Here is a 23,311-nt window from a genome sequence, read left to right on the forward strand (position 1 = left end):
CATAATTGGCTATCATGAGTCACGTTGTGTCATAGAGCATAATAATTGGAGAATATTCATGAACCTGTTTAGTGCCCCTTTAAGTTTAATATATTGTACAGCTTGGGACAAAAGTTTACGGAACACGGCATCTGCGTGTTTTTTTATCGGAGCGGCGCCATGCTAAACACCAGGAAAAGACCGAAAAAGAAACGGGTGGCCACCTATTCCACCCATCTCTCAGTATGTCTGTTCACTCGTGTTTGCAGCTAGCTTGTCGCTCCATTGCAGAAATGCGATACCCCGGTGTTCCGTAAACTTTTATCCCAAGCTGTACCTGCATTCTGCCAGACATTTACCACTGCCAGACATTTACCACTGAGTGGCAGTGGGTGACAAGTTTGTCATTGAGATGACTGAACAAATTGCTGTACAAACGAAGGTAAACCTTTGTATCATGCAGAACAACGCCGATCTACAGTGTCAATTATATGCGCTGTCACTGTTGTCTTCATGCAGGAAAGCCTCTGCCACCTAGACCGTTGGTGTGCAGCTACAAGCGGGATATGAAACCGGAGTACCCTTATCCTCCCGACGGGCTCTGCGACTTCCTTTTTCACACATTTGGCTTGTTAGAGGATGGCTTCAACTACAATGATTATTACAATATTTACGACGATGACCGAGCCGTACTCGAGAAATTTAAGGAGGAGGGCGCAAAGTCCAAGATAACTTCGTTCGGGATCGATATCTACGATCAGTAAGTTATCAATTATCGTTTCAATTAATGCATCACTGAGCAGATACGGACACTGCTATTCCCGTGAAAGGATAGCTTCCTCTCAATGCACCAATCGGTGGAAACATATTTTGTAGCTACCGGCCTCGGTGGCTCAGTCGGTAGCGTGTTCGCCTTCCGATCCCGAAATCGAGGGTTCGAACCCGGCCGAGGACGCCAGCAACTTGGTGGCAGGGTACAAGTTGCTTAGACACTCCGTCTTCCGCGAGGGACGTTAAATACGGAGTGCCATGTGGTGAGCTGTAATCGCATGGTAAAGAACCCTCAGGTGGGCAAAAGCAACACGCAGACCGACACCAATCTCAATTATCTCGCGACGTAAACACCAAATTATCAATATCAACCAATATATCAATTCGTAGCTACAGAAAGTCCGGTAATGGACTTTTTCTAGGTCACAGCTTCACTTTTCGTCCACTTCAGCGGTGTTTGTTGGCTAATTCCACCGAATTTCAACCAAGCAAGGAACCTGACCCTCTCCAATTTTTGGGGAAAAAATATATACTCCAGGGGACGGGAAATGATAAAAAATGCGCGCCCCAACCATCAGCCATTTTCGAGGGAGAGGGGGGGAAAGAAACTGGTCGAAATGTGACCTAGTCATTTCGGGCTATTTTGCGGGCTTTTCAATTAGAACTATGCGGTTCTAAGAGCCACAATTTTTTCACCTGCTTACTACTACATGGACAACACACTTTCTTCTTCTTACCCATTTGTAACTGAAACTTTTTTCGTAAAAAATGGCAAAGTCGCAAAAAAAAAAGCGAAAAACGCCATTTTTCGGATCCTTCCTATACTGACGCTGTTTATCGGAGAATAATGCAACCTACACCATTCGTTTCGTCAGTGCGTGCCCTATCTGTTTATACCATTTTCATTGTTCTAGAGATAATCTGCTCGAAGCAGATTGTAATAATCCCACAGGCGGGTATCGCCATTTAGCAGTATTTCGGCCGGCGCTAACAAAAAACGGCAACGAAAAAGCTAGGCGATTTTTTTATATGTTGCGCAGAAATGCTTGCCTAACACACAGAAAAAAAATTGAGATTCGCATTTGATTGTCGGTGACGGTACGATTTTTTAAATTGACAGTGTGCACGCGCGGTGCGCGCTGCCCCTAGCCCAGTCAGGAAATTTTGTCCTACGGATGTCCATCGGATATATTTTCACGAAGATACGGATATCCACGGAATAATGAAAGTCCTCCAGCGGAGATACTACGGAGATCCACTTGGCCGGGCTTCGAACTGCCTACGAACGTCCACTTTGCGGACATAACCAGGAGATACGGACATAAACAGGAGCTCTCTGGGATGTAGCATGTATCTCGAGCGCGTGTTACTTATTTTTTTTTCTGAAGTCAGTATACGCTTTGTAGTAAAATACAAAGCGTGTTTCCGCCATTTTTTTAACATCTGCCACCGTCGCAGCTTGTTTCACTTTCTGTTGCTCCGCTTTGCTTCCCATAAGGGTTAATCAGCGCGGCGTGTCAAGCAAAGAAATAAGAAAAGAAGAAGAAACAGCACAAAAGATTGGGCCACTCCGCCGAAATGCTTTGGAAATGAGGTTGCATTCACTTCCAAACCGGGAACAGACACTGTACATACAATGGTGTTCTCGCGAGCTTCTACACATTCGAGAGCCTTGTTCGCCTGTGAGTCGAAATGAAGGGTGAGCTGTCTAAGTTTAATTCGATTGCGTGCACAAACAGCGGCGAAATGAGAACTTGCTTGGCGTATTAAGTCGGCGTAGACGTAATGTCACTGTTTCTCACTCATGTAGCTTGAGAAAGTGAGTTGGTTCATGGAAAGTCTAATTTCTGCAGTGCTACATCGTCCCGCGTTTCTCTCTCTCTTCAAGTACATGATCCGTACAGCATCCCGTCACGGAGCTGATTCAGACAATCCGTGAAACAGCCGTAACAGGACCTCATGCGGATATACGTCCGTAGGAGATGGTGTTCGGTCTGGGCGGCGGTACTCTCCCGCAGCTGGTCGGCGGTACGGTCGCCAAGGGCGGACGCGATTCTGTGAAATCAAGTTAAGAACGCGGTTATGGCTCATATCCGAATCGCTGACACCATCGATACATATCATCAGAGTTCGTGTTTCCTCAAGACCGTGGGAAATATGTCTAAAGCTTTCTCACGGGCCAACCTTTTTGACCAACCGGTGATGATACCTCATTGGCGGCTTCCAAGAGCCGCTGCTTTTGTGTTCAAAGGTAAAAGTGAAAGCTCGCCTTGACGGAGGATATTGACAGATATCGCTCGTCGCCAAAATTCGTCAAGACTGGATCAAGCGGTTGACCCATATGAATGACGGCGCCAAAATTGCCACCACCCAAGTTTTGCCGCGGCTGTTTCAGACCCGCGTTGTAGTCCTGACGTCTCCGCATGAGACATGAGTTCTGCACTATTTGCACAAGCACAAGAAAGAAAAAAAAGTCGTACTAAGGACTTTTAGTGCGTGACTCGGATTGGTGTTGACGCCCTGAAAGCAGTACTTGGTGCCGAAGGTGCAGGTGATATCCGGGAATCAGATATGATGTGCCAAAACTGCGTTGTGAACTTGCATAGGTTATGTGAATCACAACAACCCTCAACGTTCACGTCATCCAACACCAGCACGAAAGATGATCCGTTTTTAACGGAAGACGAAGCAATTGATTCAAACAATCGATTAATTACGTCGCAAGGCATCGGCAGGACACCAGTCAGAAAGCTCAAGAAGACTTCCACTAGAGCCCTGCACCATCCGCGGATATCGGCAATATACTTGCGGATTCGGATGAAAATTTAGCACTTTCTGCGGTGTGCGGATCGGATGCGGATGTCTCGAGGTCGGATGCGGATCGGATGCGGATACGAAGGCAGCGGATCGGTAGCGGATCGGATGCGGATATACCGCGTGCTGTCATTTTTCCACCCGCAATTTATTTGTATTGCGCGCCGACAGCCGACAGCGAGCGCATGCTCTGGTTCACCTTTGACCATGCACGGCGCCAAGACGGGAGAGGAGGCATTCAGGCGTCTCGAACCGCGCGAGCGCCGACGAGGTAGCGTTCCACGCGTTCCAGAAGTCTCTCCATATCGCGTTTGTTGAAAGGTTTACATTTGCTTGTCGTCATGACTGAGTCCTTCCGTGACAGCATGGAGGCATCCGAAATTATACCAACATGCTTCCGGAGGTCTTTACGCGTCTTTCGAAACGTGCGGATTTTTGCGGATCGGATGCGGATGGTACGTTTTGCTCAGCGGATCGGATGCGGATGTAAACTGTTGTGTATGGTGCGGATGCGGATCGGATGCGGATAACGTGTGCGCGGATGCGGGTCGGATGCGGATGCCAAAAACCTCATCCGCGCAGGGCTCTAACTTCCACATCGTACGTGAAAAGAAAGAACTTCGAAATTTCGGAAGCTCTAGGTGTCAAGGCACGTCGACAGATTGAAGCAGCGTTCGACGTTTCCCTTCCTCGTACATCGAATAGCAACTGCCAGCTGTGCTCAGTGTTGTTGGGAAATATTAGGATGGCCTACCGAGCATGTAAATCACTGCAACAGCGATGCTAAATTCTTACGCTTCTTCCTGCATCGATGTCAGAGCGCGACGTCCAAGCAATAGTTCCTGCGAGGCAACCCGGTACATGATTCAGAAGCCCCAGAACTTGTTCGCGGTAAAAGATGTGTGAGCATCGCCTGACCCGTACGAGCGCAGTGCTCTCAAGGAAGATCATTTGGCGAGAGCAACGACCTTTCATGCGGTGGGTGAGCTGGACTGCACAGTTCAGAGTCCAAGATCAAGAGATATGTCGTGAACGTTAAAGGAGGAGGCCAGAAACTCACAAAACCTAAGAGGTACGTGACTTGTTCAATCCGTGAAGCCTACAGAACAGTTAGCAACAAGTATATCCAGACATAAGGCTTAGCTTGAACAAATTTTACTCTATCCGCCACAAGTGAGTTAGTATTAGCCAATGCAGAGAGGAATGCGTGTGCACGTACTGTGCAAACTTCGAGCTTATCACGAGAACTGTCACAACAGCGCCATAACCGCGTTTTTAACTTAATTTCTCTGAATCGCGTCCGCCCTTGGCGACCATAACGCCGACAAGCTGCGGGAGAGTATCGCCCACCGTGGTATCGCCTACGGGTAACGCGCAGCACGCGTGCACACTGTCGCTCTAAAAAATCGTAGCGTCACCGACAATCACACACGAATTTAGATTTTTTTTCTGTGTGTTAGGAAAGGGTTTCTGCGCAATATATAGAAAAATCGTGGCAACTTTTTGATGGCCATTTTTTGTTAGCGCCGGCCGAAATACAGCTAAATGGCGATACCGCCTCTGGGATTATTACAATCTGCTTCTAGCAGATTATCTCTAGAACAATGAAAATAGTATCAACAGATAGGGCATGCACTGACGAGACGAATGGTGTAGGTTGCATTATTCTCCGATAAACAGCGTCAGTAGAGGAAGGCTCCGAAAAATGGCGTTTTTCGCATTTTTTTGCGACTTTGCCATTTTTTACGAAAAAAAGTTTCAGTTACAAATGGGTAAGAAGAAGAAGGTGTGTTGTCCATGTAGTAGTGAGCAGGTGAAAAAAATTGTGGCTCTTAGAACCGCATAGTTCTCAATTGAAAAGCCCGCAAAATAGCCCGAAATGACTAGGTCACATTTCGACCAGTTTCTTTCTCCCCCTCTCCCTCGAAAATGACGGAAGCTTGGGGCTTAAACATAGGCGAATTTTTCATCATTTCCCGTCTCCTGATGAATATATTAAAAAAAAAAATGGAGACGGTCAGGTTCCTTTCTTGGTCGAAATTCGCTGGAATTAGTCTGTTTGTTTCTTTATTGTTTACTCGTTAAACACAATTATGAATTGATCATGAGCACCGGTATAATTTATTGTCGGCATCGCCGACCCTTAGAATAAATACTGTGTGAGTGTAGGAACTGGTGTCAGTGTGATGACGCACTGTAACCCTCATACCGTACAACACGCTGACGGCCTATGGGCACTCAGAATGCTCTCGTTATGTTTCTGATTGATGAAAACGGGTGGCCTCAGCAGTACAGAGCCCATCGCGCACTAACAGCGCTTTTAAAGGGACGGTCTCGTACAGCTGGAGCCATTCTGAATACTTTGCAAGTCAGCTTGCAGTTGTCGTCGCGTTGCAATGGCCCCATAAACTCCCCGTCGCTCTCGAAATGGAGACGCTCAGCTCTATCTCCACCAACGGAGAATGTAGCAGGTGCATTGACTGTGGGGTTTCCGAGAATGTGGTGCATAGTCGGATACGTGGAAGCTAATTCACGTGTTTTCTTTTCGCGAGTATTTATTGCGATTTTTACATAAACACGCACCCCTCCGCCATGTACGTCGTCTGCGACTCTTCATTTCGAGACATGATCAGTGCGCAACGGGGAACATAATGGGAGCGCGCGTAATATATTTTTGGTCGGAGCTGTAATGCGACCGCGCGTGCTGATGACAGAGAACTTCAGATTTGTGATTGTGGGTGGGGTTGGCCTGCAACTTGCCACTTTGGATTGGCATAGTTGCTACAAATGTTCTAAACCTTCCACTTCTTAGAATGTGCGTCTCTCGCCTGAGAAATGAAAGGAACTTTACGACAAGTCCCGCCGCCCCCAGTCACCTCCGAAAGTCGCCTGCTCACGCCGGTGCACTAGCACGCGCAAAAGCAGACAATTTATGTATCCAATCACGGACTTTCCCGCAGGTCGACGCAGCCATTCTTATTGTTGCCAACACAGATCGCGGTATGCCCTACAATATTTATCGATTTAATTCGGTTATTTAATAACCATGATGGGCTTTGTCAGGTAAATTCCAGGTACTCTATTTTCAACAAAGGGGAATCGAATGGTACACTTTATGAGACTAGCAGGGGTTACGAGACCGTCTTTTTTTTTTACCTTAACATTAAGGGCAACCTCCATGGAGCGAATCTACAGCCAAAAAGCTGCGAACTTCGCTCAGCGTCGGACGCCCTGCGCGAGGCGTCAAAAATGTGGGCGTCCGCCGCCGTTCTGCTAATGCCAGATATTTTGGCCCAGCGTCCGCGATTCCGGAAGCGTCAACTGCAGGTGAACCAATCAGAGTGCTCTTCCGCCACTAATCTACGCCAGGTCGTCTGCACGTGGTCGTCTGCTCTCGTGAATCATCGTCATCGTCTTCTTCGTGCAACTCGATGCTGTCGTCTGCTCGCTGTTTCGCCACTGCATCGTTAGAACGTGAGGCATTCTCTGCCAAGAAACATGTTTTCCTTTCGCAGTAGTGAATATGCCTTTCGGTACGTTACTGGGCGCATCTTTTGAGACAGTTGTTGGATTTAGTTGCAAAATTTGTGACATTAAATACACTTTTTCGAGCAACTGATTTCACTAAGCTTTCACCTTATACCCTGGCAACAATGACATCACAGCATGACTTCCCGACGCCGTTCGCTGGTTTTTCGCTCCATGGAGCTGGTGCCGGCGAACAACTGGCGGCGGAACGCGGGTGGCAGTCTGCCGCGCGAACTTCGTTGCAAAAAATTCGCTCCATGGAGGTTGCCCTTTAGAAAGGACATGTCAAAGGAAAAACAGCAGTGTCGATTTGCGGACAGACGTGTAGACGCTAGCAGTGGAGTGCAGCTGTCGCTTCCACAGTTTCGCCACGAAAACCACCGCCACCCTTGACAACGTGATCATTCGTAACGAATCACGACAAAGTAGCCGGAAAACGGCGCCAAAGAGCGCGCGCTGGCTGATCGAACTGCGCATGTGCCCTCTCCATACCCTCTCACTCGAATTATCTGGCCCCCTCGCCCTCCCGTCTGCTCCGACTGCTTCGCCAGGCCATCTGCTAATACTATCGGGAAACAGAAAATGAAAATCCAGAAGACGAAGGAATTCACATGTACAAATTTATTGACAAGGTAAACATATAAACAAGAAGCAACATTTGAATGCAAGTAAATCTACATGATTATTACAGAATACTGCAGAATAAATAAAGAATAAATAGTACCGAGCAACAGAAAGCGTGACTATCATATTATACAATCTTTAAGGGAACCTATTCGGTTTGGAGAAAGTAGGTATTATTACACACATATATAGAACGTGATGAGTCGCAGAAGCCATCCGCTTCATCCCAGCACAACTGTAGAATTTTCAGGTGACAGGGGCCACATGCTCGCGGATGGCAGGGCCACGAACAGCTGTCGGCATCTGAATGAAAGAAATAAAGGAACGTGTTTATGATATGGTAAACCCGAGCACAGGCAACGTTAATTGGCTGAATACGCTATGTAAGACATGTTATCGTTACGCGCCTAATGTCGACTAATGACAAAATTCGAGGAGCCCGGCGTACGCGATGCACGCTGTTTTCCTTTTCATGCACACCAGTGTATTAAACATCAGACACATTCAAATAGCGGAACAAAACGCAACAAGTAACGCCACGCAGAATCATCTACCAGATCATGACTGATAACCGGCAGAAAGTGATTACGCCAGATCAATGACATGCATCATACGTTTGTCTGCTTACCTTTCATTCAGGCGTTCGTCCATGGCTCGAACATCTTCGAAATCCACAAAACGTAATCACTGTCTGCCCACATAGACGCCAGCTACACAAAGGTCGGACGGGTCGGCGCCTCGGAGAAACGAACGCGGGCAAATCCACCGGTTAAATGAGCCTCAGCCAATCATGATCGAGAAAGGTCACGTGGGGGACCGGAGCCAATGAAAAGTAAATAGCCGGAATTTGGCGGGAAATGCCAGCGGCGACACTATTTTCGCGGCAGCGAAACCCGCTTCTGTGCCTCCTCTGGACGCTAGGGCGCGCCAATCTGAGGAGGAGTGAAGTGGCGGAGCACAGGGGAGTGGGGGAAAGCAGGTCACGGAGCGGAAACAGGGCGGCACGTGACGTCACGGCGGAGGGGGAGCTGGGGGAACGGGGCTGGCGACGTGACAGACGCGCGGATAAGTCTGCGCCTGCGGGGGAAGTGCGAAGTATGAAATGGACATTTTTCAGCTCGTGCATGCGTCAGCTCTCACCAACTCCCCATAGAGCCCATAGTATAGCTAAATTCACACAACACTGGACACACGACCAATGAGAGTGCAGCGATTGCTTCCTCAATCCTCCAATCAGAAGTCTTTCCGTCCGGCTCGCAGCCCGACCGGTTCTGGCTGTTGCTGACTTCTGCTTTCCATACTGGCCTGTACCGGCTACCCCTCACCTCTAAGTCTACTAGCTTTCATGCACGTCGTAAAGTTATTCCGTGATTCCCAAACAACTGTGAAAAGTGTCGTAATGAACAAATTTATTTATACTGACACAATCCGCAGGTTGACACATATACATGCACTGAGCGTACTGAGTCCATTGCATAGCGCTTCCTAGCACACTGGAACAAAGTTCAAACTTGCAAAACACGCATATCGACACAGCTTATTCCCAGCAACGACCAACTGTCACATACTTGCGCACAATCGCTTGATCATCATGTCCTTGCCTGCTACACGTCAAACATAAAATGCTGCTTCATGAATCGTATTTTCTTGTCACCGCTATGCAGATCTGACGGCGCTCGAACATGTTCATCGAGCCAGAATTCACGACAACACTTCAGTTTGAAATCCGATTGGCTGTTCGTAGACCGATGCTTGTGGCGAGAAACAGTACAACACGATCAAAGACACCATAATACACGGATAAAACGGCGATCGGCGAACGCTCTTGCCTCCCAACGAAAGACACCGCCAACGCGGCGCCCACCGTTCAGATTTCAAATGAAACCGCCGAAGGAGTACGCAGGACGCAGGCGAGGAAGCGCGAAGTGCCGTTTTCAAATTCCGGCAACCAATCCGGACACGCTTGTGGCGTTCGACCAATAGAGAGGCACGGATTGCTCCGTGCGCAGTAACACGCATTTTGATACAGATTTTGCGAGAGCTGTGGGGGGCTGATGCGTCGCGCCGCCGCCGTCATCTTTGGTTGCTCTCGGCGGACGAAGTAGCACGGCCGGGCGCCCTTTGGTTCGCATATTCCGTACGAAAAATGCCTCACCGATGCGCTGCCGTTGGTTATATGAATTTCAGCAACAAGTCAGGGAAGAAGAGAGCCTTCAGGCTCCCTGCCGGTTCCCTTCATGCAACGAAGAGAGCCAAAAGGGTGCGTGCGATGTGCCGCGATAACGATGACGGCTGTGCGTAGAAACCGATTGACAACTCACGATTATATAGCGATTACTTGCTGACAGGTAAGATGGCTCCGTTTATTACTTTAGCAGTATTTTGTCTTGAACGTTCTATATTGAGTCTACATTGGTACAAGACAATGGTACTGTGACCGCATTTGTAGTCGTGGCCACGAATATCACTGATTTGATGCCTCTTGGATTACAATCGCGGCCTAATGCTGGCGTTCGAATTTTGAATGCAGTTCGATAGTATTTCATACTTGAGCTATTGATGTCATATTTGTATATTCCAGGAGAGCCGTCACGTTTCATTGACCATCCTCATTACGTGCCGTCAGTTTTCAAGCGCAAGAAATCCAGCACCATGGGTGCGCTAGCGCGCTTGGAGAGGCTGAAAAACAGACAAGGTATGCGAACGTCGGATATGCTTACATAATTTCAATGTACAGTCATTGATCCAAACAAGCTGACTTTTTTCTATCTAGGCTGTGACTCACTGTAACAACAATGGGGCTCGCTCTTCACCAGCTGGAGCCGTGATCCATTGAACAGAAGTAGGAACAGATACAGAAGAAGCTGGAGGTAGAGGCACATGGTCGACAGAAACGAAATGGCGCTGACAAGCTGGTGGTGCATGACTGTGAAGTAAGACCCGAGACAGGGAGATCAGACAAATTCTCGTTAAACGAGAATTTGTCTGAACTGCCTTTCTCGGGTCTTACTTCACAGTAACAACAACAACAACTTTATTTTTACTTTGGAAAGTTTTGGGGAGGTGCATCGCCAGCGGCGATACTCTACCCCATTGCTGGTGGGGATGTGGGGAATAAAATAACGAGCCCCTTCACAATAAAGATCGAAGACCGATGGTGTCCAGAAAAGTCAGAAGAGCTTTGAGCGCAGAGCGTTGCTGGGCTGGATTGGGTCAGGGACCAAGCAATTTCGATAGGGAAAAGGGGTGAGAGTCCAGCTGTCGAAGAGACTCGGAGAGTGCGGCTCGGGAAGGTTGGTAGTGGGGGCAATGAAGAAGAATATGCTCCAGATCCTCAAGAGCACCACAGTGGCAGCAGGTGGGAGATTCAACTTGTCTCAAGCGGTAACGCCACTGAGCTGTAAAAGTCACATCGAGGGGCATTCGGTGGATTAATGCAGCATCTTGACGAGAGGTGTTTCCTGGCATGAGGAAAGCGAGCGTTGGATCAACTCTGCTCAACAGAGAGGGGTGCGGGGGAGAATGTCAGTTGTCCATTGGCGGGAAGCCATGGGTGTCACGAGGCGTCGCGGAATGGAATGGCGGTCTCCTCTCAGCAGAACAATGCTGGTCCGTTTCCGATACGAGAGTGCCGCTTCTGCGGCGCTGTCGGCCTGCTCGTTCCCCACGACACCGCAATGGGCTGGAACCCACTGGAGAACTAGCCTGTGACCTGCTGCATAGATAGTGTGGTAAGCCAGTAACACATCTGTGACTAGGGGTGCGGATGGGCCTCCTATGCCGGAATTTTCAATTGCTTGAAGTGCAGATTTGGAGTCTGTGAAGACTGCCCATTCCCGCGGTGTAAAATCAGCGATGTGTTGTAGAAAGAAAAGGATGCCATAGAGTTCCGCAGCTGTGGAGGAGGTTGGATGTGAAAGGCGTCTTCCGTGCACTACTCCTTCGGATGGTATGACGAATGCTGAGGCGGACTTGTTGTTTCGGGATGCGCCATCAGTATGTGCTGTCGTAAATGTAGAAAACTTCTCGTCTACCAGAGCATGAAAATGGGCTCGAAGGACTTGAGGGGGGACCTGATCTCTTCTTTCCAGAAGGTTTGGGAGGCGTACAAAAGTCGACGGTACCGGCAGAGACCAGGGAGCTTCCGGCGGTATAATGTCCTTAGCTATGAAGCCAGTGAGAGTCTGGCGTGTTCGCTACTCGATAGAAGTCGCTTTCAGGGCGGTAGCGAATTTTCCTGAGGAGCGGGTGACGGGGAATGTGAGCACGCAAACGGAGAAAGTGCCGAGCCATTTCACGTTCATGGAGAACCTCAATCGGGAGTTCACCAGCTTCAGCCAGTACTTGCCGTGTTTCAGCCATTCTTGGAACTCCGAGGCATCGACAAAGGCTTCTAGCAAACAGGCACTGAAGGGTATTTAATGATGTTGTTGACATCCTGTGCAGAATAGGAAGGCTGTAAAGCACAGTTGCCCTCACCAACGCTGCGTGAACTGCGAGCAGGGAACGCTGATCACAGCCCCATCCTGAGCCAGAAAGATGTTGAATTGCGGGGAGCCATCGCTGCACTTTACTTTCAAGGTGTTTAATGTGTCGAGCCCAGCGCAAGTTCGAGTCGATTACCACGCCAAGGAAGCGGTGGAAGCGTACCGGCTCAAGCTTCTTTGCACCAAGCCAAAGAGGAAAATTGGCCATAGCTTTGCGCGTGAAAGGGAGCTCGACACACTTCTCGGGTGAAAGGTCCATCCCAAGGTGCGTGAGGTACCATTATGAATGAGGAGGAGGTGGACATTATTTAAAGCGAGCTGCAGGCGGCGCTGTATGGCTGGGCGTGATTTTCCCACTGTCCAAAGGGCGACGTCATATGCATACACGGAAAACGACACTTTGCGAGGAATTACTGATTGTAGGCCGGCCATCACCACGTTAAAGAGTGTCGTGCTGAGAATACTTCCTTGGGGACTCCTTGAGGAACAGGACGCTGAGGGCTTTGGCCTTCGGACGTACGGGCAGCCACAGTTCGGTCCGTTTCACAGTAGAGACACATTCGTGTAGTCTTTGCCAGGATATGATACCTCCAAGCAATGTATGTTCCTGGATAAAGGCTACGAGACAGATGATCATCTGAGAAGTACACCCGGCAGCTTGGGTACCGCTTGAACACAGAGACCTGTGGCGTCACTAGGGGGGTGCGGTCCGCACCGGGTGAAGCGACGGAATGGGTGACGCGCCGCACCATTACTGCCGCTTCCTCCCGTTCTCTGTGGCACGATGTCGCCGAAAACAACATGAGGAGCCTTCTGCGAGGCACATTTTTTTTTCTCAGTGTGGTGTAATATGTTTATTTATCGTGAATCGCCTGGTACGGAAATCCTCGTATCCGTTAATGGGGGGGGGGGGGGGCGGAGGGCAAAGAGCTCCCGCACCGGGTGACGCGTACCCTAGCGACGCCTCTGACAGAGACACACATGAATTCTCAACTGGAGGCCCAGCTGTCTACAGCCGAGGGAAATCTTGAGCTTTGGAAGGCATGTTTTACGAACTGCAGTCAACAAGGCTCTGCCTTGATAAAATGCGAACTACTGAAGATGTGCTATATTATACCGGCCTCTCAATCCCATCTTTAGACACATTCTAGACTTTTCGGTAAAGCGAAACCCACACCTTGTCAGGAGTGAAGAGGGCGGTGCACAGAGCGTTGAAGAACAAATGTTCGTGGTGTTCTAGGACAAGGCGATGGTGTTATGGTCGACAAAGGATTCAAAGTGCGTGACCTGATACCGTCTGGTGTTGACGTGTGTATATACCTCCATTTCACATTCCTGGTGAGACACAGATGAGTGCTAAAGACGTTGAGACAACATGACATGTAGCGAGTGCAGGAGTCCACACATAAAGAGTGATAAGGAGAATTAAGGAATATCCCATACTCGGTGCGGTTGCACCCCCAGCTCACCCTGGACTTGGTTGTAATAGAGGTGGGAACCTTTTAGACACACATTCCCACCAACCAGCTCGGCACAAAACGTCTTGTCAGTATCCTTCACACTCATCCTTCACACTGAGTCCAGCTTTGGAAGCAGGACACTCTACTTCTAGCAACCCTAGTTCATTTCCATCTTCTACAATACGATCTGGGGAAGTGGCAATAAAGGAGTGTTCTCTATGAACATGTAGCCCAGTCTTTTTCACAACAACATATTTATCGTATAGTCCCATTATTGCAAGGTACTGGTCGACAGCTAAATCTTCATTTTGGATACCATAAAGCCTTGGGTCGCCTGGTTCGAGCACTTCTGGCTGTTTTTCATACAAAATAGTCTTTACGTAGCCATCCGGCTTCAAGCAGTGCAGGAGGCTTCTGAAATTTGAGGTCGTCAGACGTCCAATCCTTTATGTGGCCCAAACTGGACTTTGGCTCTGGCCAAGAGTCTTTTTGCAGATTTCCTTCCTTCAGATATCTGTTAGTGGCACCGCTGTTCGAAGCACTCCTTCACTACTCAACAACATTTCTCAGAACGCAACTCCTCGACATCCGACATTGCACAAGTATTTCGTGCAGGTACAGGGTTGCTACTGCTGCTGCTATATCGATTCCAGACAAGGAGTGTGGTGTCTTCAGCAACTTTCTTTGAAAACTCGCCAATGTCCGAAGATCCTGATGGCGAGTAGGTGGAAGTTACCGCTTTGATTTCGCAAACACTGTCTTATTCCCAACATGCTTTTTGAAGGTGATGTCTGAGAGAGGACGCATTGGGAGCTGGTTTTGACCTGAAAATAGGAATATCTGATGGGGTGAAAAATGTTCTTCTAGGAAGTAAACGCGAGGACTCTTGAGCCCTCTGTTGTGTATGTGTTGCTGTCCCATTCACCCCACATAACTCACAATCTCACTTATTGTGGAAGTATTGTACATGAAACACTACCCAATTAAACTGAATCTGTAATGTTAATATACAGTGCAATAATCTTGCTTTCTGTTGGTGCTACCCATCTGCATGGTGTGTCTGTGCATGAAGGTATCTGGATGCTTCGAACAGTAAAAAGCAAGGCAGCAACATGCTGGCATCTCTGACTCAGCCTGTAAGAGAACATTGAAAATCATTACAGCAAGAACTTCTCAGAAATGTTTTAACTGCTGTACGTGCCATGGCGCAGAGCATACAGTAACCGATTTCGAGTTCATGCGTTTGTCGACCACGTTTGCACCTACCAGTAACGCAGTCCAGTTGTATATAACAGCAGATGACTCATTCCCAGGAGTGCCACAACTTGCTTGTAGTGTCCTGATTTCATGGGCACAAGCATATGCTCCTGAGCTTTTGCACTTCTGCACCACAGGACGTGCGATTATAGCATTATGCGATTGTAGCATTCTACAGGGTGTCCCACCGAAAAAGGGCCAGGGGCTAAAGAAAAAACGGAGTGCTCTACACAAATGGAACCAACTGTACGTGCTTGGCAGTTGTGTGGTCTATCCAAAAATATTTTTTTCATCGCCCCTTGTCAATTAATTAGCGGTAATTAATTTTCTAACTTTTTAATTATCGGTTTTAGCTCTCAGATGTCAATGAGGAAGTTGCAGTACATGTCGAAAAAGACGCAACTGAAGTGGTTCGAGGTTGCTATGGCTTGTGGTTTTGTTTTTTCCCGGGTTTAAAAATTGGTTTCAGAAGCCGCGCGCACCACAGAACGCTCCCCATAATTCGGCGCCCGCGCGCTCGACGATTGCAGTGCACTCTGATAGGTGTGCCGTGAAACAGGTGAAATATCTTCCTCTTGGGTGACGTGGCCCAAGGATGGTCTCCAAGCGCTAATCTGAAGGTCAATGTACGCCGGAGGGCGCTGGAATCGTCGCCCGCGGGTGCCGGATTGTGGGCAGCGATCTGCGGTCCGCCCGGCATCTGAAACCAACTTTTAAACCCGGGAAAAAGCGAAACGACAAGTCATAGCGACATCGAACCACTTCAGTTGCGTCTTTGACGACATGTACTACAACTTCCTCATTGACATCTGGAGAGCTAAAACCGATAATTAAAAAGTTATAAATTTAATTACCGCTAATTAATTGACAAGGGGCGATGAAAAAAATATTTTTAGATAGACCACACAACTGCCAAGCACGTACAGTTGGTTCCATTTGTGTAGAGCACTCCGTTTTTTCTTTAGCCCCTGGCCCTTTTTCGGTGGGACACCCTGTATATGGCGTACATATTTTTCTTCCTTAAATACCCAAACTTTGTTGAGTTGTCGCTTCGATGCAGCGAAGTGTGTGTCGATGGTGCTGTCAGTCACTGCGGGAACGGTGGATAAATCAGTTCTCCACACAACACCTGCCTCAAAAAGTTCATACTGCAAAAATATTCCCTGCATACTGTGCAGAAACGGCGGGACCACAACATATATATTGCCACTTGAGAAACGGTTGCAGTCCGATTGCACGGTCGCCCGTGCAGGGCGTCGAGCGATGTAGGGAATGGCACGCCATGAGGGCCGCGCGAGCCACCAACCGTGTTTTCGGCTCCTCCCGCTAGAGGCGCCCTTCCGCCCCGAAAAAGGTTCACTGAGCGTGAACCAAGTACGGGTACCAGGGGAAAGAAAAAGAAACCAAAGGAAACAAGCAATAACAACAACTTTATTGTGAGTTTATGCTTCAGTATTATATCTTCCTAAAGATAAAGACAGAGTGCAGCAGTTGTGCCGCATCTCGTGCAACTGTGGATGTGGTTACTCATCTTACCTAGTAATCGACTTTAGGAAATTCAACTTTTAATGGTCCATAGACCGTGCTAAGATTAAGTGTCCTAGATTTCAATGATGAACGGGGAGTTTCATCGTAAGGGGCGATACTCTACCCCATTGCTGGTGGTAGGAAACAAGCAAACGAGAAAAGAGGAAGCACAAGAAGGAAACAAAGGTGTATGGTAACACATTTCCAAAGGATCCACCACGATCAGGGAGGGCTATCAGGGAGGCAGACCGCTTAGTTAAACAGCGACCACCACGACTAACTGGCCGACTTCACATGCGCTGTAGGCCACGTAAAAAGCTAGGAAAAATGTTTTAGACACACCCATGCCACGGTGAAAATGTGGGGCTGGCCATCCAAAAAGTTTTCGAGGGCCCAAGCCCCGACGCCCCCGCGCAATCGGCGCCTATGTAGCCAATCATCTGTCACTATTCAAGCCTGTCAACAGTGAACTTTCTGCTCGAAAAGGCTTGAAAGGAAGGTCACGTCCGTTGCAGTAGATTTCGATACTGTCGTTCGAAACAATGGAACTGTCATTGTATTCCTCGTGAACTGCTGGCAAAGGTATCGAAAAGCCCACGCAAAATAGTGACTCAGTTTGACTGTTCTTTGATGAAGTACATGGCATGAGCAGGTGCTGGTTGTTGAGATGTGCCAGAATTACCTCTCTGGGAAAACGAGACAACGTCACTTCCCAAAAACCAATGAAGGCGCTACCCTGAGAAAAGAATCGTGAAGAATAGCCAGAAATGAGAACGGCAGGAGTTACGGAGTTACGGGGCATCTGGACGACGTCTTTTCCCTCTGAGCACCGCCCTCTAACTCTTCCCCTTAGGGAACGAATTCACGCCAACGGAGTCTCCGCCGCTCAGGAAGCAGCGTTCATCTTTAAAATTTGCTCATTTAGTTTTATTTATTTTAAAGGGCCTCTGACCAAAAGCTGGAGGGACTTTTCCGCAGTGGCTACCGATAGAATACACGAAAGCAACTTCACACGCGAAAATGCATGCCTCAACAACTCGTAGTTTTCGTAAACTCGAATTTTGAACATCGCGGTTCACGCCGACGCTGGCACACCTAGCGTCAAACCAAGAAAACGGACGCATATATAGAAAACTCATCTGGTCATCCCACTGGCATGACGTCAACCGACCATGCAATCAATGCGCAGAATGCCGTCACGTGATTAAACACTACAACAACAAATTCTACAAGAACCAACATTTCTACGGCAATATACTGTTGTCGCAATGTCTGGAAATAAAAAGTATGTACATACTTCGACATCTGCGTCCTGTTTTATAACTGCGATAGTCCAATTAGCAACTTACGAGGAAAGCGGAAAGCTACGATGACTTTCGGGATCAAGCACGCTGTTTCACTGGGTTAGTGTAGTCTGTGTATTTCCAAGTTTTCTTTTTTTATATCGTTTGGAACAACCGACCGATTTATCGAGGTACGCTGTTGGACTTCATTTGACATGCATTTCGGTTGTGTCGTCAAAGCGAGATTTCTCGGCGGGCATTCAGTTCCATACGATACTGCGCGTTCAACCGCAGCAGGAGCTATGGCATGACAGTATAGGAGGGTGTCCTGACAGCGACGTAGAGAATTACAGATTTTTCCAATCGCATTTGAAGAATGCAGACTATGAGAGGGGCCCTTCAGTAGGGCAACAACTGGGTTTGAGTACAGAACCTCCGCCTACAGCAGCCCGCAGTGCCTTCATTGAATCTACCTTCCAAGACTGTTGCATCTGGACGTGACGAGGTTAGTGTCTTCTGTATAATTTATACAGTGATTACTCTACTTGTGAGAATTACGTTATGGCATGCAGATGTTAGGAGGTCATTTACGCAGAAAAGAAAAATAAGGATGGAAGCTGAAGTTTACGCACTAAATCAAAAGATATACTGCACAATTCCGTGTGTTGTTCAGATTGCAGCCATGCCAATGCACACAGCAACGCCCGCAGTATGTAAAATGAAACTGTGTATTCCGCATATAGGTGTAATATTTTAATTGTCGCAGCAATGTGCATCAATGTAGTTTATGACTTCTTCGGACAAGATGTGGAACCAAATGTTGGAAATACAAGGCAGTGATTAGGTACAAGTTTTATTTTATTTGTTTTCCTTGTAATATGCAGCACACTGCACATAGTAAAGGAGGGTTCTGGATTCTAAATCAACACAATCTAAATCCTTAGCTCACCCCAAGCTGCACTATTGTTGTCCAATCTGGGGAAACACCACAGAGGGCAACTATGATAAAATTGCAGTACACCAAAAAGAGAAGCCTGGTGTCCCACAACCATGTCTACAGGTGCATACGCCCCTCAGCTCCTTCAAGACATGCAAGTACTTACGGTAGACAAAGTGTTTACTTGGAAATTAGACATTCACACAAAATCGCCATGCAAATTCAGGACCTTCTAGCGCCATCCCAAACATTTGCCATTACGGTATGAAATCCTCACTGTGCTCGCTTACAAAGTTCCACTGCTACGGACCAACTACGGATGTCAGGAGACACCCTTCCTCATTCCGACTTTTCTGGACAAATTTGGTCAGCTGATTGAAAATGCCCTCCCTGTGTCCAGTTTCAAAAGAGACTTAGAGACAGGCCACTCTGTTATGATTTGTGTGTGTGTGTGTGTGTGTGAATATGTGCATAGCTTGGTGCAATGGTGTATTTGATTCGTGTGATTGTGATTTGCTCCCATGCTCATAGTGGCAATATTTCACTCATCGCACACTGTATTGGTGCCAGGCACCTCATCACGCTGATGCCTTTTGTGGCTGGTAGCATCATTTCATTTTCTATGAAATGAAAAATGGAAATTAACTGAACTGAACTGAAAATAGACATCCTCATAAATTTGTATGTCGTTTTTTAACAATGTTAGGGCGATGACTTCATGGATGTGGAAGGAACAGGAGAGGAAGACATCCGCAATGGTCATGACAGTTGACCGTCAGGTACGTGACCAATTTCTTTCATAAATGCGGTATATAGCGCGAGGTTAGGTTGCTACTAACAACCAAAAATGCGTGCCCTTTGAAAGAATTCATAGGTGATGAGCACGCGTACGGACTTGACATATCCCGATACAACTTAGACTTGCCAGTTGCACATGAGGTGCGTGACACTTCTTTACACACAGACTTCTGCAGGTTTGATGCATGTATATGTTGAAACGTGAAAGACAGAGTGCTACAAAATGTATCTAATGTGAAAAATTGATCAGTTCATTGCAGTAATTATAACAATTTATTTTCAGGATTTTGGGGAAATACATGGTGACGACAAGATTACCTGTGTTATACTGCCTGACTTATTAGAGTTCCATGTCCTAGTTCTTATATATAATAGCTGTTTAAGGTTATTACATATGTATTATGCAGGTTTTGTACCTGTGAGCACCTGCAAATGTAGTCCGCGATGATCAGGCTGGACAGAGAGTTATGCCAGTATAATTACAGTGACTAATATTCTCCTGGGCATAAAGCGTGACTGTCGCTGAGAAAGCAGAGGGCAGCATTCGGGGGGTTGCTGAAGAGAGCTCACATTATTTTAAAACAATGGTTGCTAGAAACGTGCCAGGCACCGTTACCAAGGCTGCCTTCTGTTTCAGGTGAAACATGATTTTTCCCAGAAGCCCAATAATGTATGACGCTGCATCACATATGCTATTTTGGAACAATCTCTTCAAACATATTACGAAGATATTATCTGAGTGCCACAATAAACTATATGAACCACATTTCATCTTACATCATCTTTGACGACAACATGCATATTTGAGTATTTGGGCAGCCCAAGATACAAAGCTTGGCATATCCCAGTCTTCCACAAGGTTTACATCCTACTCCTATCAAGCCCAAACTTTGCGCACAAAAGGAAGATTGAGCTTGTTGGACTCAGGCAGGAGACAACCGATTGATTTGGTGGCAGGAGCCCAACTGAGCCCAACTCATGTTTAATGCATGCAATGCAATGTTTATTGCAATAAAGCTTGCAGAACACCAGAGCAACGCCTTATACAGCACTGAACAGGAGTGAGTGAACAGGAGGAAGAGGTGTACAGAATACACAGTCAGGGGTGGATTTAAGGGAGGGGGTGCAGACGTTCTGACCCCTCTTCAATTTCAGTTGTTTCATAGAGTTTCAATTGACTTTGGTGGTGTAATAGCATGATGTCCAAGGCTGAATACCCGCTCAGAAAAATCCTGGATCCGCGTCCGTGCACAGTCGCATGTCTGCAAGTGTATCTGTTCCTGTTCCCTGCAATATGTTGCTCCTGTGAAGGTATACACCACAATTTCTCTCTGCATTCACATTCAAGATCCCCATCTCTTACAATGCACACGCATTCAAAAGGGATATTGACAAAGTGGCTCACAAAAGCTTTAAAAATGTGCTCATGTTCTTTTTCATGATACAAGAACATGAATTACAAATATGACTACTGCTAATGTGGCAAACAACTTTTGTCATCACATACTGGACAACTCAAGTTACAAGTATGTTTAACAGAACCAGCTTGATCATATTGTACATGCAGGGTATACCATTTAAAGATGGGTTATAAAGTGTCTGAAAGATTTTTCAAATGCTGTTATAATCTGAATATTCGATATGGCTACGAATGAACGTCAACTGTACTGGATTAAGTTACTTATAAACACAAGCTGTCCATATACTAAGTCCACTTCTTCGTAAATGTGAACGAAATGAGGGAATTTATGGTAAGACGTACCTCCTCCATCTTTGGTATTTAAAGTCTGTAGTAGTTTCTGTGGGAAAGGCTTGGCGTATCCTATTCACCGCACTGGCTGGTAGAACCACTCTCTTGTTTTTTCCAAGTTTGTGCCACACCCCACAAACTGTGGTAGTAACCCCAGTAACTGCGGTGTATCTGTATTTCCTGTACGAGACAACACAAGCTTTGAACAAAGCTAATGCTAGTAGGACGCCCAGTATTATTTCAGCTGCATCATTTCTGAATAAGTGACGAACAATGACTCTAAGTTAAGCATAACTACTTTGTAGTGAAACCCACTAGCATAAGTGTGCATGAGACACGCTTCTTACATGTGAATATGAGCGCTCATAGATTCATGCTGCCCTCGAAGTTCCCAAATATGCTACTCTGAGGACAGTTCCTTCCAGCATAAGCACTCAACCTCTTTCGGCATTATTGTGCATGAACCACACCGGTACCTTATCAAGACGGCGCCGTCAAACACGAAATTTCATATGCTTCGTCATGATGAATGCTCAAAGCCCATCTACCAGTCTGATGTTTGTTATTTACGTTGTCTACTTCTTGCGTGCCCGATGCGTATGAAACTACTTCTTCATGCTGAAGTCGATTCGCGGCCCAACATTTCAAGAGCAACGCTTCCGAACTCTGCTTCACGTAGCGGCACTTCCATCTCAGCTGCTGAAAGGTAGCTGAAAAGCTGCTTTGTTGACTCCGCTGTGATTTCTCCTTCGACGTGCAGGTTGAAGAAAGCACCCAGCAATACGGAAATTGCGGAAACCACCTGAACTTCCGGTGTGGACTTTCCTCCAATAAACTTCGCGGGCGTTTTACGTCATGCACTAGGGAAAACCGATGCATAATAGCTAGACTTCTGCGCTGATCGGACGAGTTGAGGGTTGAAAGCGAAACCACTTTTCGGCTCTTTGTTTAGAATAGTTCGCGACTCCGCAGAGACGAAACGTTTCAATTGTAACTTGGATGCACCATGTAGGTTCGTTATCATTACAAATAAAAACTTTCACCAGGCTCTGGTCAGAGACCCTTTAAGTTCTTTTCGAAAAAAAAAAAAAAACAGCCAGACGCCCAACATACTGGAATCGGTTCCATAGACAGTTTCCGGACGAGCGCGTTCCTTCAAATAGCAGACATGCCTGACAACGCCTATATATATGCACACTTGTAATAATTGAAAGGCAGCTGTTGAAGATGCCCCAGCAGTAAGACCGAAGGGGAATTGTTTTGAAACCCACTGCAGGTGCCTTTTCATTCACTGTCATTGTTAGAAGCTCGTGTGTGCGGAAGCGCTTGTCACGACAGAACACAAACTGCTCTTGAAATAACTCGAGTTCAACGGAACGGGCTAGCAGATATGCCTTTTATCACGAAGAGGTATTCATCCGCATTCACGCTGCAACACTTCTGTCCCTGTGTTTCTGCGGTACGGACGTATTAGATACTTGCTTTCTGTCGTTACAGCTTTGAAAACATGACTCGTCCTACATTAAATACAAAGAAGGGCAAGGACGCACTGCGAGAACTCTGGGACTTCAAAATAGTACATTACGCTATTCTGGATTACATAATTTTCAGTGCAGGTGGAAACTTTTCAGTGAGCGTCGCCAAGATAGCAAAGGTAAATCCTTCAGAGGCATATCCTTAGGTAACTCAAATAATTACAACGAAAAAAGAAAGGCTGTTTAAGAGTACCTATCTAATACACCAAAAACTAAACATAAGAGGTTCAGTAGGCTGCACTTCTTCAGGTTTGAAGCAATGGGCCAAACCAGAAGAATATATTAAAAGAACTGTAAAGTGAATGGCAAAACCTGTAAAAACTGTATGGTTTTCTGAAAACTTGTATGGAATTTGAATGTAAAATTTCAGATACTTAATAGTTGTGATTTATATCGGGTATTTTTTCAGTGTGACACAGAGACACAGAGGGAGAGATAAAGGCCAACAAACGGTAAAGATCGCCTCACGGCTCGGAATTCGCACGTTTAACCGTCAACAGTTTAAGCCGAACTTCGCAATAGTTGTTGTTCTTCAACAAAAGTCTAATCGTTATAAGTAAC

General features: G+C 46.9%; 1 protein-coding gene across 1 annotated transcript in view; it reads left to right on the top strand.

Annotated features, from left to right (window-relative positions):
* Nucleotides 1-23,232, top strand: part of LOC135392893 (uncharacterized) — a 46,648-nt gene extending 23,416 nt beyond the window's left edge. The window contains exons 3-5 of the mRNA XM_064623559.1: nucleotides 499-739; nucleotides 22,713-22,869; nucleotides 23,160-23,232. Coding sequence (XP_064479629.1) covers nucleotides 546-739; nucleotides 22,713-22,869; nucleotides 23,160-23,189 — 381 coding nt within the window. The 5' untranslated portion in view covers nucleotides 499-545 and the 3' untranslated portion in view covers nucleotides 23,190-23,232. The remainder of the gene's footprint in view (nucleotides 1-498; nucleotides 740-22,712; nucleotides 22,870-23,159) is intronic.
* The last annotated feature ends 79 nt before the right edge of the window (nucleotides 23,233-23,311 follow it).

This window comes from Ornithodoros turicata, chromosome 4, assembly GCF_037126465.1.
Source record: "Ornithodoros turicata isolate Travis chromosome 4, ASM3712646v1, whole genome shotgun sequence".
NCBI lineage: Eukaryota > Metazoa > Arthropoda > Arachnida > Ixodida > Argasidae > Ornithodoros > Ornithodoros turicata.